The sequence below is a fragment of the Manis javanica genome, chromosome 9 (assembly GCF_040802235.1).
Source record: "Manis javanica isolate MJ-LG chromosome 9, MJ_LKY, whole genome shotgun sequence".
In the NCBI taxonomy this organism is placed as follows: domain Eukaryota; kingdom Metazoa; phylum Chordata; class Mammalia; order Pholidota; family Manidae; genus Manis; species Manis javanica.
In genome coordinates, this window is record NC_133164.1 from 83,106,240 (window position 1) to 83,124,288 (window position 18,049).

Genomic DNA, 18,049 nt, shown 5'->3' on the forward strand with positions numbered 1-18,049 from the left:
TTAATTTACATAACATGATTAGGAATATTGAGTACCTTTTCATGTACCAATTTAATAAACTTGTAACTTAACCTAATACATTTACTCTTTCGTTACAATGTGTTTCTCTTCTGATCAGTGCTGCCCAGTGTTCTTGAAGGCTCCCAATCACATTCTATTGCTTTGATATGATTTTAGGTATAATTGAATAGATAATACATATGTAAGTAGAAAACATAACAATTTGATAATATCTAGAATTGTCATTTTATTCTGGGAAGATAATACTTTGCTATGTGTTATGTATATTATTGTTTAATTCTCACAATAGCCCTATGATGATAAATTTTAACATCTCCATTTTATAAATGTGGAAAGTGAGGCATAGCATCATCTGTGGCCACATAGGAAGTAGAAACCAGTGGAGCAGGAGGGAGATGATGCAAAAACGAGAATTTGGGGGATCAGCACTCTTCATCGGTCTCTACTTCCTTATCAATATGATACAGATGTCATTCTCTTTAAATCCTTTCTGGACAAGACAGGTCTTTTAAATAAATAAATTTCTTTGGTACAAGAGGATAGGCAGAAGATAGTACAAGAATTCAAGAGCAGAAGCAATCACAGCTAATGTTTATATTTTCAAAAGAGGTTTTCTGGACTTTAACTCAAAAGCATGAGTAGGGCAGGACTTTCAAATGCCTTTTTGAGACCACTTGGTGGGGATTTTTAAGTTGAGGACATCTACTTCTACAGTGGCCTCAAATCAGGCCATCGTGATTTCCTACATGCATTAGAGGTGTGGAGTTGGGAGTTAGGGTAGTGAGAGTCCCCCCAGAACACAGGCAGTTTATGAGCCTATGGAATGTCAACTGCTTTGTTATATGAGTAACACAACAGCCACACAGCACCCTGCTCTACTAAGAACTTTTATATAGGCTTCATGATGTTCTGGGTGCTCTAACTTACCTTGGCTGTATCTTTTATGTGGAAGTGAATATGATCTTTTCCATTTTGCAGGAAAAATGCTGGGTCTATGTGAACCTCCTCTAGGCAATTTGGTCATAGAGGAGGTCATAAAAATGTCAATGATATAGGATTTCTGCCCTCAAGGAGTTTACTATCATGCTAGAGAGAAGGCCTGTGTAACCAAATACACTCGGGGGAAAAAAAAAACTGAATGCAAGACTTTGTGGAAGTAACTATCAAACCATTGCATATGGTGATGTTTGGTGGGGTGGCAGTTGGAGAGAGGTCAGGAGTAGGTTTGTCTGTTTTCCTTCCAACCTCTCAAGAGTGTGTCCTATTGTTTAGGTTCCATGAAGTAGTGGTCATGTTATCTTGGTCTCTGCAGTGTCCTCAGCGCCTGACATAATGCTTAGCCTATAGCAGATGTTCAATAAATGTTTGAATACATTAATGAAGAAATACTGGTGAAAAATCATTTTCTGTATGCCTGAAAACAATGTCCAGAGAACTGACAAAACTTTGTGTCTTTAAGTAGGTAGGTGAGCATTTTTGGTACAGGTTCAATTCTATTTGCAGGGTTGTGTTAAGTGTGCCTTGTCACAGTGGCTATGCCACCAAGTCAGTCCTTGAGAAGTTGGGACTGACACCATCCTTCCCCTTAATGCAGTAACGGGATAGAGTAGGAGTCTGAGTTCAAGTCTGACTCAAATTAAGGGCATTAGCATGGTTAGTCACTGGTGTCCAACTTCAGTACTGGTAGCCAAATAATAAACAGTCAGTTTTACATTTGGACAAATAATGTATTATATATTATTTTGCTCAAATATGAGTTAACTCTTGTTAATTCTCTCATAATGATGATTTGTGGAACTATTTATATTTTAAACTTAATATTTTTGCTAGTTTTGAAAATTTTTCCTAGATTTTCAGCTTGAAGAAATAACAACAAAAAAAGAAATAAAATGCAAATCAAATTTTAGCTGACTGAAGAATATATACTTGCCCTTCATTTCCCTGGACACTCACACAGAGTTTGGTATATATTAGGCATTGCATATGTGTTCAAGTGATGGGTAGATGGACTCAACTATGTTTTAAATTTAAAAGGAGTTTATCCAGTAGAAGAAATAATAAGAGTCAATGTTATATTCATGCTGCTAGGGAACTCTACCAGTAAACTGGTTTGGGGAAATAAAATGAAGAATAAGGTGCAAATTTAGTAATCAACTTTACCAGCTCTTGTATTTGCACTTTCCTTCTAAAAAAAATGGAGAAATGAAAAAGAAATAAATACTTAGCAAGACTGCTGCTTTCTTTTTCTTTTTCCCAATTTTTGATTAATAACTCTGCACTTTCAGATATCCAGTGAATTAAATTAGAATCTCATGGAGAACAGTATGCTCAATATTTGGTCACAGTTTGAAGGCATTCCCAGATGGTTTTAAAGAAAAACTAATTTTAAGAGAATGCAGTATAAATGACTAATTTTATCCTTGAAAATATTAAAGGTCCCTCTATCTCAATGAGTATGACTGCCTTGTATTATCTTTATATCAAGCGTGTGTGCATTTAAATTTATATTAAAGAATTTGGACAATAGTAAAACTGGGAAGGTAGTGTAACAAATAAACAGAAGAGATGAATTCTGGCAAATGTTTGATAATGTTTGAAGCTTTCTCTGAACTGGAATTTTAGAGAAGAATCTGGGATATGGGACCCCTGTATGTTGTCAACTCAGTTGCTTATTTGGAGTCAAGTAAAATCAGGAAGGAGGACAAGTGTGCTTAGGTCCCATTCTGATTTGCACTTTTTAAGGACTGCAGCAACCTCTACCAAGTGCATAGTAAATTCAGGTGGTTCCAAATTCTCTGCCTTCTTCTTCCCCAAAAGCTGGTGAGACTTCTGCTGGCTCCCTCCCACTGTCTATTGTCTCATACCCTTAGGGTCCTGGAGTTACATCACCCATCCCAGGATGTCTATAAATGTTGTTCAAGGGTGAGGAACCTTTTAAGAATCCTGTAACCTGACAGAATTGAAACAGCTTTTCCATGATTAGCTTCTTTGTTAGAAGAGGCTCATTTAAGGAGCACTGAGTTCTGTCAGTGACAGATGTGAATGAGCATATCTACTGTAGTTTTCTATCAGGCATTAGAATAGTCTAGCAAATGCTGTTGATGAAAGACAAACTGGGAAAAATTTCTCTTAGATTATTTATGATGTGGACAAAATTGAATCATTTATTATACTTTGCTGTAAAAGGTTAAGAATTCTACTTTATAATAATTTAGGGAAACTATCCTTGTAAATTGATGTAAAATGTCTTGTACTTAGTAGGCAAGCAGATGGTCTTAGAGTGATTTAAAAAAAATTAACAAACCAGTCAGTTCCATAGTTGTTAAGTGAATTACACACTACTTCTTAATATTTATGCAAATGTTCTGCCAGTGAGCACTGGACAATTTCCATTATTCATTTTATGAAGAGCTACATAAAGTTCTCTATAAAGCTCGGAGAGGACATTGTTTTTGATTAATCCATATTCCAGATGAGGAATCAAAGATCAATGGAAGTGAATATTTATTGGATTTGGAAGAATTGGTGGATAATTTAATGATAGCAAAAGAGCAATTTCATTATTTTTTTTAGGTTTGAGCTATGAATATACTCTATATGAGTAGTATATAAAAAATAATTTTATAAGTTAAGCACAATCAAAATAAATCTTGAAAGTGGACTTTGTGGACAACAATGTCACTAATCATGATGTTTAATAAGATTAGACCCTCTTCCAGAATCAATTAAATTTCATAATTTATGAGTATAATATGAGTTTGTAGCTGTAATTCACTCACAGTCTTATTTACCAGGCACATACACATAATTGGCTAGCTTTTTAAAGAAATAATAAATGTTTATAACATTTAGGAATAAAGATTATACTCTCAGTTGTTACAAATAGATAATACTAGTATTAATATTTTTATGGAGGTGTTTCAAATTGTTTTGACATTTGGACTTTGTAATATTTAGAAAATAGATTTTTTCCCCAAGTTCATTTGATATATTTCTATAAAGTGTTCTTTCTTATGTATAAGAAGATAATTTGTGACTAAATTACATTGAAATGCCTGAACTTTTAAGAAGGGTTATAAATATATTTTGAAGAAAAGATAATCTGTGCCTTAGAAATCACCCTGTTATTTAAGGATACTATCAGTAAGCCCACTAAAGAGAAATTTAAAATTATAGATAAAAATGAATTAACAAATTTCCATTGATACTAGTAATATTAATATTTGTATGACCAACTCATGCAGGTACTGTTAGATGTAACTTTCTTACTAAAATATGATCATACTATAACATACTATTTTATAAACTTTTTATTTGATATTGTGAGTCTTTTTATATGTCATAAACAGGGAACTATATTACCAATTTTAATGGGTGTACATGATGTCATTGTGTGAATCCAATACATATACATGTATGTTATATACACATACACATATGCATTTTAAACCCCATCTTAGCCTTTATTGATGGGTGTCGCGTGCCCTGTCCTCGCCGGCAAGAACAGCATGCAACAACAGCAGGATTCTTCTGCAGAAAGCTTTATTCTTCAGCTCTTTGTGAAACAAATGAGTTGGGCAGGACCCAGAGGGGAAGGAGAGGCTTGCTTATATAGTTCTCATGCTCTGACCTGGTTGGTGCGGCTCCATATGCCTTATTAGCATAACCATTTGGTGGGTCTCATTGGTCCTTATGCCAAGGCGCAATTAGCATGTAGTTTAGTGGTGTGGGATGATTTGTCATTAGGAAGTTCGGGGCCTTCCGGCTGCCCTGCATTGGGCGCTATTTTCTGAGCGCGGCTGCCAACATCTCCCCCTTTTTTGTCTAACAGAAGCTCAAGGCGGAACTTGCCAGCAGAGGCGGAGACAGAGGCCTGACCTCCATCATACTTCCTGATGCCCCCTTTTTGGAGAGGGGTTCTGGGCATCTACCCCTATGCAGTCAGGCATGCCTCTCAGAGGGGTCCAAGACCTCTTGCAGTGCTTTGCCTCGCATCCTCTGGCTGGCGTTGGGATTGCTTGGTACAAAGGGTTTGGACCCTTTTTCTCAACCCTCTTGCACCATGAGCTTCTTAAAGAAAGCTGTGATTAAGCATTGAGGTACTCGGGCCTGGTGCAGTGCCACATGGGCTCAGGGTGCAAGAGCTACCTCAAGCTAAAGCCGAGCTTCCTTCTTAAGCATGTTGAGCCACACTTGGGGAGAGGCGCCAATGTCTATCGCCATTAGGGCTTGAGCAAGGATCACCTTGTCCTGCTTATGTTGGTTGCGGAGTCTGCATAACAACCAGAGTAAGAGCATGAGACCTCCAAGCAGGAACACGCCCATCCCAGCCATGCCCGCCCACTCCTTGACGTGGGAGAGAGCTCTGAGGAACCAGGAAGAGAGTCCTTCCGCTACGGAGATATCTAGACGGGTGGAGTTGATGTGGATAATTTCTCGCCGCAGCTCTTCTAGTGTCCCATCGAAGTCTTGGGACCAGTTTCCTGAAAGATACTGGGACAGGTCTCGTGACAGATTAGCTGCCCGTGTAAAATTTTTATATTGAATGCTAGTGATGCAGAGGGCACGATATTTCCGCTCACATCCCAATTGGGCCATTTGCCAGAGCACCTCTATTTGTTCCTCCACGAGATCTATGCGTTGATTGAGGATCATTATTCCTCCTTTCAGTTTGCCATCAAGTGTGGACTGTTGGTCCAGGGCAGAAGCTACTGAGGCTGCAAGGTTATTGAGCTCTGTAGCCGATTTGATGGAGGTGTCTAAAGCTATACCAGCGGCGGTGGCTGCGACCGCGGTCGCGGAGATCAGGAGCACTATGGCGGCTGTAACACCGAAATCGCGCCTTTCTCGAAACAGAGTCATGGTGTTAGGGGCGTCTACGGGAACAGGGACCCAACGGGGGATGCGGACTACCAAAGCATTGGTAAAGTTACGCGCATCCCAACACTGAGACAGAAAGCAGGTTTCATTGGAGCAGGAGTCAAAGCTACTATTGGATAAGATAAACAGAAATGGGGGGTATACGCATACTGGAGAAGGTGGAAAAAGGGAATTAGGTGACTCTGGACCTGATTTTGCTGAACACGTGTAGTTCTCGTTGTTATGGGTCATGATCATGTTCCAGTGTGCGCGCATGTGGTTATTCTCGCACCAAAAGGTGATATTTTTTACACCGATTCCCCCACCCTGGAGGGCGGAAAAGGGGGAGAGGTCGGTACACGAGCCATTGACTCCACACAGCATCCATTTATGGAAGGGGTTCATGCTCAGCTGCTGACAAAACTCGCCTTCGAGCACCTTTACTGGCCACCAAGCCTCATTGGCTGGCCGTCCCTCCATATCTGGGGAGATGGTAAACTCCTGCCTCTCAGTTGCCCACGTTACTACAGTTGACTGACAGTCAGTCCAGGGCCACAGCTCTCCCTCATAGTCGCCCACACAATGGGAGGCATATTTGGGTTGACGAGGCCTGTCGGTGGAATTCCTCCTGGGAGAGTGTACAAATGTGCCATTGATCCAGAGAACCATCTGGTGGATAGTCATGTTCTTATAGGATGGGCTCCCTTCCTTATTAGGCCCTTCAAATTTAGCTGACATAACGGGGAGGCTACTGGCCTCTAGAATTATGTCACTGAACCATCCGTATTTCCTCTGTTTCAGGGAGATACAGCCAGCTAGATTCTGAGTGGTGAAGCATAATGACCCATTAGTTACGAAGGATCGGTTTTCTCCCAGGGGAGCTACTAGGGTGTCTTTAACTAGGTAGGGCAAGTTCATACTAGAGTTGGTGGTGAAAAAGCGGGGAAAAACGGCTGCATTGAAATGGACAGGCATAGGCTTAGGAAAGGCAGACAGGATTCCCCATCTCAATACTCCCTGAGTCGGGGTCTCCAGTGTCAGGAGCAGGGTCAGGAGGTACAGCGAAGTCATCTCCTTTGTTTAGGACTTTCCTCGTTAGGCGCTCTGGGATCCAGAAGGGATTTTCTTCACCCTGGGGGAAAACACACACAGCTCCCCTGGATCTGATTATGATTGGATCCGGGCCCTTCCATTGGTTAGATAACACATCCTTCCATTTTACTAGTTCTTGTGGGTCTTTTGGCCACTGATTATGGCGATCCGCTGCTGTATGGCCTTGAGCATCCAGATTCAAAAAATTTATAGTGAAAAGTGCTAGGGCTATGGCAGTTTTTGGTGTGGGGGGTATATCTTCAATTCCCCCTTTTTGTTTAAGTAAATAGGATTTGAGCGTGCGGTTCGCGCGTTCCACAATCCCTTGACCCTGTGGGTTGTAGGGACGGCCAGTGATATGTTTTATCCCCATGTGATGACAAAATTGAGCAAATTTTGTAGAGGTATAGGCTGGGCCATTGTCTGTTTTCAGAATCTGCGGTAACCCCCATGCGCTCCAAGCTTCAAGGCAGTGCTGGATGACATGGGAAGCTTTCTCTCCTGACAATGGGGAGGCAAAGATGACTCCTGAACAAGTATCTACGGATACGTGTACGTATTTAAGTTTCCCAAAAGGTGAAAAATGCGTCACATCCATTTGCCAGACTTGTAAAGGCCTAATACCTCTGGGGTTGATCCCCACATGAGGTGCGGGAAGGAAGCTGCAGCAGTGTTGGCAGCTAAGGACAATGTTCCTAGCTTCGGCCCTGGTTATGCTAAACCGCCTGCGCAGCGTTTCGGCAGTGACATGAAACTGTGTGTGGAATTTTGAAGCTGTGGTGACAGGGTCTAGCAGGGGAAAAGCTATACTTCTGGTTGCGAGGTCTGCCAGGTGGTTGCCTTGGGTCATAGGCCCGGGAAGGCCTGAATGTGCTCTGATATGAGTTACATACAAAGGAGATTGCCTATGAAGTAGTGCTGATTGTATCTGTTTGAACAAAGTGGCTACTGGGCTGGACGCTTTGATTAGCCCGGCCACTTCTAGAGATTTGACTGCATTAACTACATAACAGGAGTCAGACAATATTTAAAGGTTCAGGAAAGATTTGTAGGACCTCTAAGACTATGCGACATTCCACTATTTGTGGAGTGTCAGGCGTGTAGCCTTTTGTCACAACTTTGCCATCATGGACATAGGCACCTGTGCCTGTCTTAGACCCGTCCGTGTAAACTGTTTTTCCATGAGGCAGCGGGGTTAGGCTAGTGACCCGAGGGAATACTAGGAGATGATTTTTGGCGAAGTTGATGAGGGGATGTTTAGGGAAATGATTATCAAAGGTTCCTGAGAAACTGTAAGCAAGTATGGCCCAATCATCGTTCATAGCACATAATACTTGTATCTGTTCTACGCTGTAAGGGGTTATAATTTTAGCTGGAGCCTCTCCGAAATGTGTCATGGAGGTTTTTACTCCTCTCAAAGCAAGTTTGGCCACGGCTGCTGGATAGTACTCTATTGTCCTAGCCTGAGAGGCTTGGGGATGAATCCAGATCAGTGGGCCGTGCTGCCATAAGACTGCTGTTGGCAGCTCTGGGGTGGGAAGCACACACAACTCAAAGGGTTCATTCGATTGCACTCTATTTAATTGTGCTGTCATCAAAGCCTGTTCTACTTTGCGAATGGCTTGTAATGCCTCAGGTGTGAGGGAGCGCGGTGACGTTAGTTGTGGGTCTCCTTCTAGGGTTTTAAATAGTGGAGTCAATTCAGTGGTGGGTATCTTTAAGTATGGGCGCAACCAATTAATATCCCCTAGGAGTTTTTGGAAGTCATTCAAATTTCGCAATTGATTATGTCTTATCTCAAGCTTTTGGGGGCAAATTACATCTGTGTAAATGGTTGCTCCTAGGAATTTGCTAACACTAGATTTTTGGACCTTCTCGCTTGCTATATTCAGTCTCCAATTTTCTAGGGATCTAGTGAGATCTATATATGCTTCTTCTATTTCCGCTGGTTGTGGGGAGCAAAGAAGGATGTCATCCATGTAATGGATGATCTTTAGCGTGGGATAGGTCTTACGAATTGGGTCTAGCGCTCGCTGAACGTACAGTTGACATATGGTGGGGCTATTTGCCATTCCTTGAGGGAGGACCTTCCACTGAAATCTGGCATCGGGTTGTTCATGGTTAATAGCTGGCAAAGTAAAAGCAAATCTTTCCCTGTCCTTGGAGCTTAGAGGTATAGAAATGAAACAATCTTTAATATCTATTATGAGCACTTTCCATTCTTTGGGTAAGGCAGAGAGGAGTGGCAGTCCCCGTTGTACGGGTCCAAGCATTCTCATTTGAGCATTTACTGCTCTCAGATCATGAAGCAACCTCCATGATCCTGACTTTTTCCTGATTACAAATATGGGTGTGTTCCATGGGGACACAGAGGGTTCTAGGTGTCCCACTTGGAGCTGCTCTTGCACTAAGCAATGAGCTGCTTCTAATTTTTCAGAGGATAGGGGCCACTGAGGAACCCATACGGCCTCCTCTGTGAGCCAAGGTTTGGGCATGGCATCTTCAATGGCCCCTATGAAAAACCCAGGCCGTGACGGTCATTCTTTACTTTGGGCAGGATGGGCTCTATGTGTCCCTGTTGGTGTTTCCCCAGCCCCTTGCCAGGGATGTATCCCATGTCCATCATCATGCCTTGGGCGGGGGTGGAGTATTCATTAATGAGTTTGAGGCCTAAGTCTCTCATGACATCCCTCCCCCATAAATTGACCGGTAGAGGGAGTACATAAGGGGTGACTGTACCCTCTTGTCCTTCAGGGGATCACCATTTCAATGGTTTGGCACTAATTGAAGGGCTTGACTCATATCCTAAACCTTGTAATGAATGTGAGGATTGGGTCACAGGCCACTTGGAGGGCCACCAGGTTGCAGAGATAATACTTTTATCTGCTCCAGTGTCTAGGATTCCCTCAAAGCTCTTTCCCTCTATTTGAAGAGTTAATTTTGGTCTGTCTGCTAAATCTAATACTATGAAGGCTGAATCCCAGTCAGAGGAGCCGAAGCCCCTTTCTCCCCTCTCCGTGTTGGTAGCAGGATAATTGGCGTGGAGACTAGGTAAAACTAAGAGCTGGGCTATGCGGTCTCCCGGGGATATAGGATAGATTCCTCTGGGAGCCGAACACATGATTTTTACCTGTCCTTCATAATCTTGATCTATGACTCCGGGATGAACTACCAGGCCTTTCAATGCAGCAGAAGAGCGCCCTAGGAGTAACCCAATGGTATTTGGTGGTAGGGGGCCTTTAAAGTCTGAAGGGATAGGCTGAACTCCCATCTGTGGAGTCAACACTATTCTGGTGGTGGCACGGATGTCCAATCCCGCGGAACCTGAAGTGGCTCTCCTTGGGGGGCCTGGTTGTTCCCGAATGACACTTGCGTGCTGGTTGTCCCATATATTTGCGGGCCCTGGTGACGGGGGCCCCTCTGGGCGTTTTTTGGCAACTCTAAGGGTTTCCCTTCTATATCTTTAATAGACCGGCACTCATTAGCCCAATGCCTGCCTTTCTTACACTTAGGGCACAACTCAGGGGTCTTTTGGGTTGTTTGTTCTGAAGCTGGGCTCCTACACTCTCTCTTTATATGTCCTAATTTCCCGCATTGAAAGCATTTGATACTTCTGTTAGTGATCCTGGCTTGTTTGTGGCTCTGTAATATGGCCGCGGCTAGGCCCGCATTGGTGAGTGGCCCTCCTATTTCTCTACAGGCTTTCAACCAGTCATGTATCCCTTTTTGTTTCCAGGGTGTTATCGCCTGTCTGCATTCCTTGGTACATTGTTCAAATACTAATTGCTCCACTAGGGGCATTGCTTGTTCCTGATCTCCAAATATTCTGCCTGCGGCCTCCATCATACGAGCGACAAAGTCAGAAAATGGCTCGCTCAGCCCCTGAATAATTTTTGTCAAATTGCCTGATACTTCTCCTTTGTTGGTGAGGGCTTTCCATGCCTTGGCGGCGCACGTGTTTATTTGTGCGTATACCTGTAAGGGGAAGGCGGTCTGGTCAGCTACCCACTGTCCTTGGCCCGTCAGCATATCATATGACCACGCAGGCTGTCCTTCGGCCGCGTTTGCGCGTGCCTGGGTCATGCTGATATCATGCCACAATGCCTTCCATTCTATGTATTGCCCCATACTAGAAAGGCATGCCTTAGTTACATATTGCCAGTCTGCGGGTGTCATGGCTGTCTCTGTTAATCTCTCAACTTGTGCTATGGTATAGTTAGCACTGACTCCATAAGCCCGAACGGATTCTGCTAACTCCTTAACTTGTTTATGGCTCAGGGGCTGGTGAGAGCGTACGCCATTATCCTCAAATACAGGAAGCATTTGTCTAATTGCCTGAAGAGTATCTGGGTGGCAAAAGGAGAGTGCGCCACTCACGTAAGGTGGCGGGGCAAAGGGCGTCGGGGGACACCCTGCTTTCATTTTTTCCTTGGTCCGCTTTTCAACTTTGCTGGTTCCCTTACTTCTACACTCTGCGGTTTTATTTTCTTCCCCTTCTTCTGCGGACGTTAATTCCTCCTCAGATTCCCTATTGGAGAGTTGGAGGTCCCTCAACTCTTTCCAGGGGTATTTACTATTTTCTCCGAGGCGATCGTCACTCGCTTCTCGGGGCTCTTTCGCTTTTGCCCTAGGCGGGCTTTCTCCCTCACTCTGAGGTTTCTTTACCTTCGTTTTTGTGGCCTTTTTTCGGCCGCGCGCGCTCTCTGTTTCCCGTTCCGTTTCTGACATGCTCTCTTGGATATCTGTCAATGCTCTCTGACCTTCTTTTATTACCTTTTCACATCTCTCATCTTGCAGACAAGCTCTAATCAGTTTCCAGAGGGGCCTGGTGCCTCCCCTCAGGCTACCCTCCTCCTCCTCTCTATCAAGATCTTTCCCCAGTTTGTCCCAGCTCGGGATTGAGAGGGACCCTGAACAAATGAACCAGGGGGCCACACGGTCTATCTCCTTCACAAAAGATCCTAAGACTTTGCTGGAGACCTTCAAGTTTCGCTCTTTGAGAGCTGTCTGCAGCGCCGTGACTAATGACGGTGCATTCCCCATGGTGCCTCCTTATTTACAGAGAACCATCAACCATCATCCTAAAAAGCAGGGGCCTCTCGGAACTTACCCCTCCGGGCTTTCTTCTGACCTGCAGTTCTGAATCCTCTCCAGATGTCTGAAGGGTCCTCCCTGTGCCGGTGATGTTCTGGTTCCCGGGTTTCGGCACCACTTGTCGCGTGCCCTGTCCTCGCCGGCAAGAACAGCATGCAACAACAGCAGGATTCTTCTGCAGAAAGCTTTATTCTTCAGCTCTTTGTGAAACAAATGAGTTGGGCAGGACCCAGAGGGGAAGGAGAGGCTTGCTTATATAGTTCTCATGCTCTGACCTGGTTGGTGCGGCTCCATATGCCTTATTAGCATAACCATTTGGTGGGTCTCATTGGTCCTTATGCCAAGGCGCAATTAGCATGTAGTTTAGTGGTGTGGGATGATTTGTCATTAGGAAGTTCGGGGCCTTCCGGCTGCCCTGCATTGGGCGCTATTTTCTGAGCGCGGCTGCCAACAGATGGGCATTTTTGGCTAGATCTTATACTAAAATGACTGTGGTGAACATACTTGCACATTCATATAGGAGCCAAATATCTTCTTGGGATAGACTTCTAAAGTCGTAATGGCTGTGTTAAAGGTAATATGAACATTTTTAAAGCTTTTACTTTGCTGAATCGTTCTCAAAAAGATGCCTCTTTAAGTTTTGTCAACAGTGTATGAACACCCTTTCCCCCATTGCTTTCCAACAGTGAGTCTTATTTAAAATTTTTGACAAAGGGCTTGTAGGGTCTGACTGTTGCTCCTGAAAGGATATATCCATGCCCTAATTCCAGAACCTGCCAGTATCACCTAATATGGCACAGTGCGAATGTGACCCTAGAATGCAAAGATGTGACTAAGTTAATGATCTTGAGAAGAGGAGTTCACTCTAGATTATGTGAGCCCTGAATGCAATCACATGTGTCCTTATAGAAGAGAGGGAGTTTGGGGATGGATATTTAGGAGGAGAAGGTGATGTGAAGACAGAGCAGAGAGAGATACAATCAAAAGCCAATGCGTGTTGACCATACCGGAAACTGAAAGAGCAAGGAATGGATTCTCCCCTAGAGCCTCCAGAGAGAATGTGGCATTTTCAACACCTGATATCAGACTTCTGACACCCAGACTATAAGAGAATACATTTTTGTTATTTTTAGCCAGTAAGTTTATGGTAATTTACTACAGCAGCCCAGGAAGTTAATATAGTGCTATACAGAATTCACTGTTACGAAGAGATATTATTATAGTTTGAAGGGAAAATTTCTGGACCAAATTCTCAAGCGTCATCAATCCCTAGTCAGGTTCCCACTTTATCTTTAACATCTGTTTATAATTCTCTCTTCAGTTGTCTTCAACAGGTCCCAGAGCTTTGCACCACTCCATTGGCTCTGTCCTCCCTAAGCTACCCTACCTGGGAGGGCTCTCCTGTGCCCAGGACTTCAGTTACTGTTATGCACTGTTAAGTCTTGAAGTCTTAATTCTGCATAATATCTCACTGCTGATCTGTCAACACTAGACAGCTGCATTCTGGATAGCTTATTAGTATCTCAAACCAAACAAATCTATTGCTAGACTGCACGTATTGCTCCTTCCCCTCTCTTATCTACCAAGGTGATTCATACCTCCATCTGCTCAGATGTACAAGCCAGAATCATGCATCTTCTCATGGATTACTTCCACATGAAGTCATTCACGGAGCACTCTGAGGAATGACAATCGAGGCCTTTGGATCCTTTATTTCTGCCTATGTACCCACCTAACATTCTGTCTTTGGAAAAGTGTGCTCCAGTAATTTGAAGCAGCTGCAGCCTCCCATTTTGAACGTCTCTCACAACTTACCACTTCGTTCAAACCGTCTGTCCCTGGAATGTCTCCTTTACCTTAGATAACTACTAAGACTTTAAACCTTAATGAAAAGTCTACGTTAGCTGAGAAACTTTCTCAATTCTCCCAGTTTGGTACAAGAAGCTTTTCTCTGTGGTCCCAATTTTACACCGAATCATAATTTTTATAAATGTCTGAGATCCTTGAGGGTAAGGACTACTTGTCATCCTTACATCCAGTTCTTACCAAAATGTCTACTAATTGTTGGGGATTAACAAAAAATACTAACTATATTTATTAAACATTTAATATATGCCAGACATTGTGCTAAGAGTTCTATATAATTCTAATCTAATCTTACATCTAACTCTTATAATGCACATAGAAATTAAGAATTATTGTTATCTTCATTTTAAAGACAAACAATTTGATCCACTGGGATATTAAGCAAATTGCCTATGGACACACATTGAGTACAAAGTGGTCTCATGTTTGCATACTGACGATCTGATTTCAAAATCATTATTGCTCTAATATAATCATTTTATCTAATATCACTTTAATATTACACATTTTCTTCACAACTCACATATTTTTGTGTGTTACATTTTCATTTTATTTCAGTTAAAAAAATATATATTTAGGTGAGATGATGATGGTTTATCGTTGTTTAAATTTACATTTCTCTGGTTACAGGGTGGTTGGACAGCTCTACATGTGAGTCTGACCTGTTAGCTCCTCTCCTGTGATTTGCATTTCCTTCTTTGCCCATTTATAGGCATTCTTAATGTATTCTGGCTACAAATCTTTTCCTAGTTTTATGTGTTGCAAATACCAGTTAAAATTTTTTTAATATTCCCTAAGATTTCTTGTTTGGCTCATAGGTTACTTAGGGAATATACTTTATATTATTTTTATTAGCTTTAAAGTTTTAAGGGTTTTTATGAACCAGAATACAGCTTATTTTGTGAATATTTTATGTAAAATGGAGAAGTTTGTATACTCTGCTCTTGGAAAGAGTGGTCTATAAATGTAAGTTATGTCAAGTTGGCTAATAGTGTTGTTCAGGTCTTCTATATACTTACTGATTTGCTGTGTCCCTGTTGGTCAATTGCTTGGAGAAGTGTTAAATCTGCAACTATACTGGGCTTGTCTATTTTCTCTTTTCAGTCTTTGATTTTTGCTTCATGTATTTTGAAGCTCTGTGTAAGGTGCATATACATTTATAAATAGTAGGTCTTTTTGGAGAGTTGACCCCTTTATCATGACACAATGTCCCTCAATCACTAATAATACTCCTTTTACTAAAGTCAACTTTATCTGCTGTAAAGTAGATGTATAGCTACTTCACATTTCTTTGGTTACTGTTTACCTTATTTACTTTTAATGTTAATTTATCTGTATCTTTATATTTAAAGCCTGTTTCTTAATGACAGTATATATTTGGGTCTTGATTGTTTTTTCTTACCATCTGTATTATCTGTTTTCTATTTACTACATCAGTTTATTTTTTCTCTAAATTTCTTGTTACATAAACTAAACATTTTTTAAAATCCCATCTCTTATATTAACTTATTTATTGATTTGTATTTTTTATTACAGTATCATTGATATACACTCTTATGAAGGTTTCACATGAAAAACATTGTGGTTACTACATTCACCCATATTATTAAGTCCCCCCCAACCCCATTGCAATCACTGTCCATCAGTGTAGTAAGATGCCACAGAGTCACTATTTGTCTTCTCTGTGCTACACTGTTTTCCCCATGACCCCACACACACCCTGTGTGCTAATCATAATGCCCCTCAATCCCCTTCCCCCTACCGTCAACCACCCTCCCTGACCCATCCCCTTTGGTAACCACTAGTCCCTTCTTGGAGTCTTGTGAGTCTTCTGCTGTTTTGTTCCTTCAGTTTTGCTTCATTGTTATATTCCACAAAGGAGGGAAATCATTTGGTATATGTCTTTCTATGCCTGGCTTATTTCACTGAGCATAATACCCTCTAGCTCCATCCAGGTTGTTGCAAATGGTAGCGTCTGTTTTCTTCTTATGGCTGAATAATATTCCATTGTGTGTATGTACCACATCTTCTTTATCTGTACATCTACTGATGGACACTTAGGTTGTTTCCATATCTTGGGTATTGTAAATAGTGGTGCTATGAACATAGTGGCACATATGTCTTTTTGAATCTGGGATCTTGTTTTCTTTGTGTAAATTCCTAGGAGTGTAATTCCTGGGTCAAATGGTATTTGTATTTTTTTTGTTTTTTGAGGAACCTCCATACTGTTTTCCACAATGGTTGAACTAGTTTACATTCCCACCAGCAGTGTAGGAGGGTTCCCCTTTCTCTGCATCCTAGTCAATATTTGTTGTTCCTAGTCTTTTCAATGTTGGCCATCCTAACTGGTGTGAGGTGATATCTCCTTGTGGTTTTAATTTGCATTTCCCTGATAATTAGCAGTGTGGAGCATCTTTTCATGTGCCTGTTGGCCATCTGAATTTCTTCTTTAGAAAAGTGTCTGTTCATGTCTTCTGCCCATTTTTTAATTGGGTTATTTGCTTTTTGGGTGTTGAAGCATGTGTGGATATTAACCCCTTGTCAGATATGTTGTTTATGAATATTTTCTCCCATATTGTAGGATGCCTTTTTGTTCTGCTAATGTTGTTCTTTGCTGTACCAAAGTTTTTAGTTTGATATAGTCCCATGAGTTCATTTTTGCTTTTGTTTCCCTTGCCTGAGGAGATGTGTTCATGAAAAAGTTGCTCATGTTTATAGTCAAGAGACTTTTGCCTATGGTTTTTTCTAAGAGTTTTATGTTTTCATGACTTACAATCAGGTCTTTGATCTATTTTGAGTTTACTTTTGTGTATGGAGTTAAGACAATAATCCAGTTTCATTCTCTTACATGTAGCTGTTCAGTTTTGCCAACACCAACTGTTGAAGAGCTGTCATTTCCCATTGTATATCCATGGCTCCTTTATTGTATATTAATTGACCACATATGTGTGGGTTTATATCTGGGCTCTTTATTCTGTTCCATTGATCTATGGGTCTGTTCTTGTGCCAGTACCAAATTGTCTTGATTACTGTGGCCTTGTAGTAGAGTTTGAAGTCAGGGAGCATAATCCCCCCAGCTTTGTTCTTCCTACTCAGGATTGCTTTGGCTATTCAGGGTCTTTCAAAGTTCCATATGAATTTTAGAACTATTTGTTCTAGTTTGTTGAAGAATGCTGCTGGTATTTTGATAGGGATTGCATTGAATCTGTGTATTGCTTTAGGCAGAATGGCCATTCTGACCATATTAATTCTTCCTATCCATGAGCATGGGATGTGTTTCCACTTATTGGTGTCTTCTTTAATTTCTCTCATGAGTGCCTTGTTGTTTTCAGGGTATAGTTCTTTCACCTTCTTGGTTAGGTTTACTTCTAGGTATTTTATTCTTTTTGATGCAGTTGTGAATGGAATTCTTTTCCTGATTTCTCTTTCTGCTAGTTTATCCTTAGTATATAGGAATGCAACTGATTTCTGTGTATTAATTTTGTATCCTGCAACTTTGCTGAATTTGGTTATTAGTTTTAGTAGTTTTGGCATAGATTTTTTAGGGATTTTTATGTACAATATCATGTCATCTGCAAACAGTGACAGTTTAACTTCTTCCTTATCTATCTAGATCCCTTTTATTTCTTTGTGTTGTCTGATGGCTGTGGCTAGGACCTTCAGTACTATGTTGAATAAAAGAAGGGAGAGTGGGCATTCCTGTTCCTGATCCTAGAGGAAAAGCTTTCAACTTTTCACTGCTAAGTATGATATTGTCTGTAAGTTTGTCATATATGGCCTTTTTTATATAGAGGTGCTTGCCTTCTATACCCATTTTGTTGAGCGTTTTTATCATGAATGGATGTTGAATTTTGTTGATTGATTTTTCAGCATCTATGGTGATGATCATATGATTTTTGTCCTTCTTTTTGTTAATGTGGTATATGATATTGATGGATTTCGAATTTTGCACCATCCTTGCATCCATGGAATAAATACTACTTGATCATGCTCTATGATCTTTTTGATGTATTTTTTGATTCAGTTTGCTAATATTTTGTTGAGGATTTTTGCATGTATGTTCATCAGGGATATTGGTCTGTAATATTCTTTTTTTTTTTTTTTTTGAGAGGGCATC

At 41.3% G+C, this 18,049-nt stretch overlaps 2 protein-coding genes across 7 annotated transcripts in view; one reads left to right on the top strand and one right to left on the bottom strand.

The window, feature by feature from the left end:
- DLGAP1 (DLG associated protein 1) overlaps positions 1–18,049 on the top strand; it is an 858,481-nt gene that overhangs the window by 32,554 nt on the left and 807,878 nt on the right. The window lies entirely within an intron of this gene.
- LOC140843420 (uncharacterized) lies at positions 4,545–12,521 on the bottom strand. Its single transcript, XM_073212858.1, has 2 exons — positions 12,083–12,521; positions 4,545–7,012 (listed from the first exon to the last, which is right to left on the bottom strand). Exon 2 carries the CDS (start codon positions 6,949–6,951, stop codon positions 5,176–5,178), a length of 1,776 nt encoding a protein of 591 aa, XP_073068959.1. The 5' UTR covers positions 6,952–7,012; positions 12,083–12,521; the 3' UTR covers positions 4,545–5,175.

What these genes read in the sequence shown, in the direction of transcription:
- LOC140843420 (XM_073212858.1), bottom strand. Translation starts at nt 6,951, where the DNA reads ATGACTTCGCTGTACCTCCTGACCCTGCTCCTGACACTGGAGACCCCG.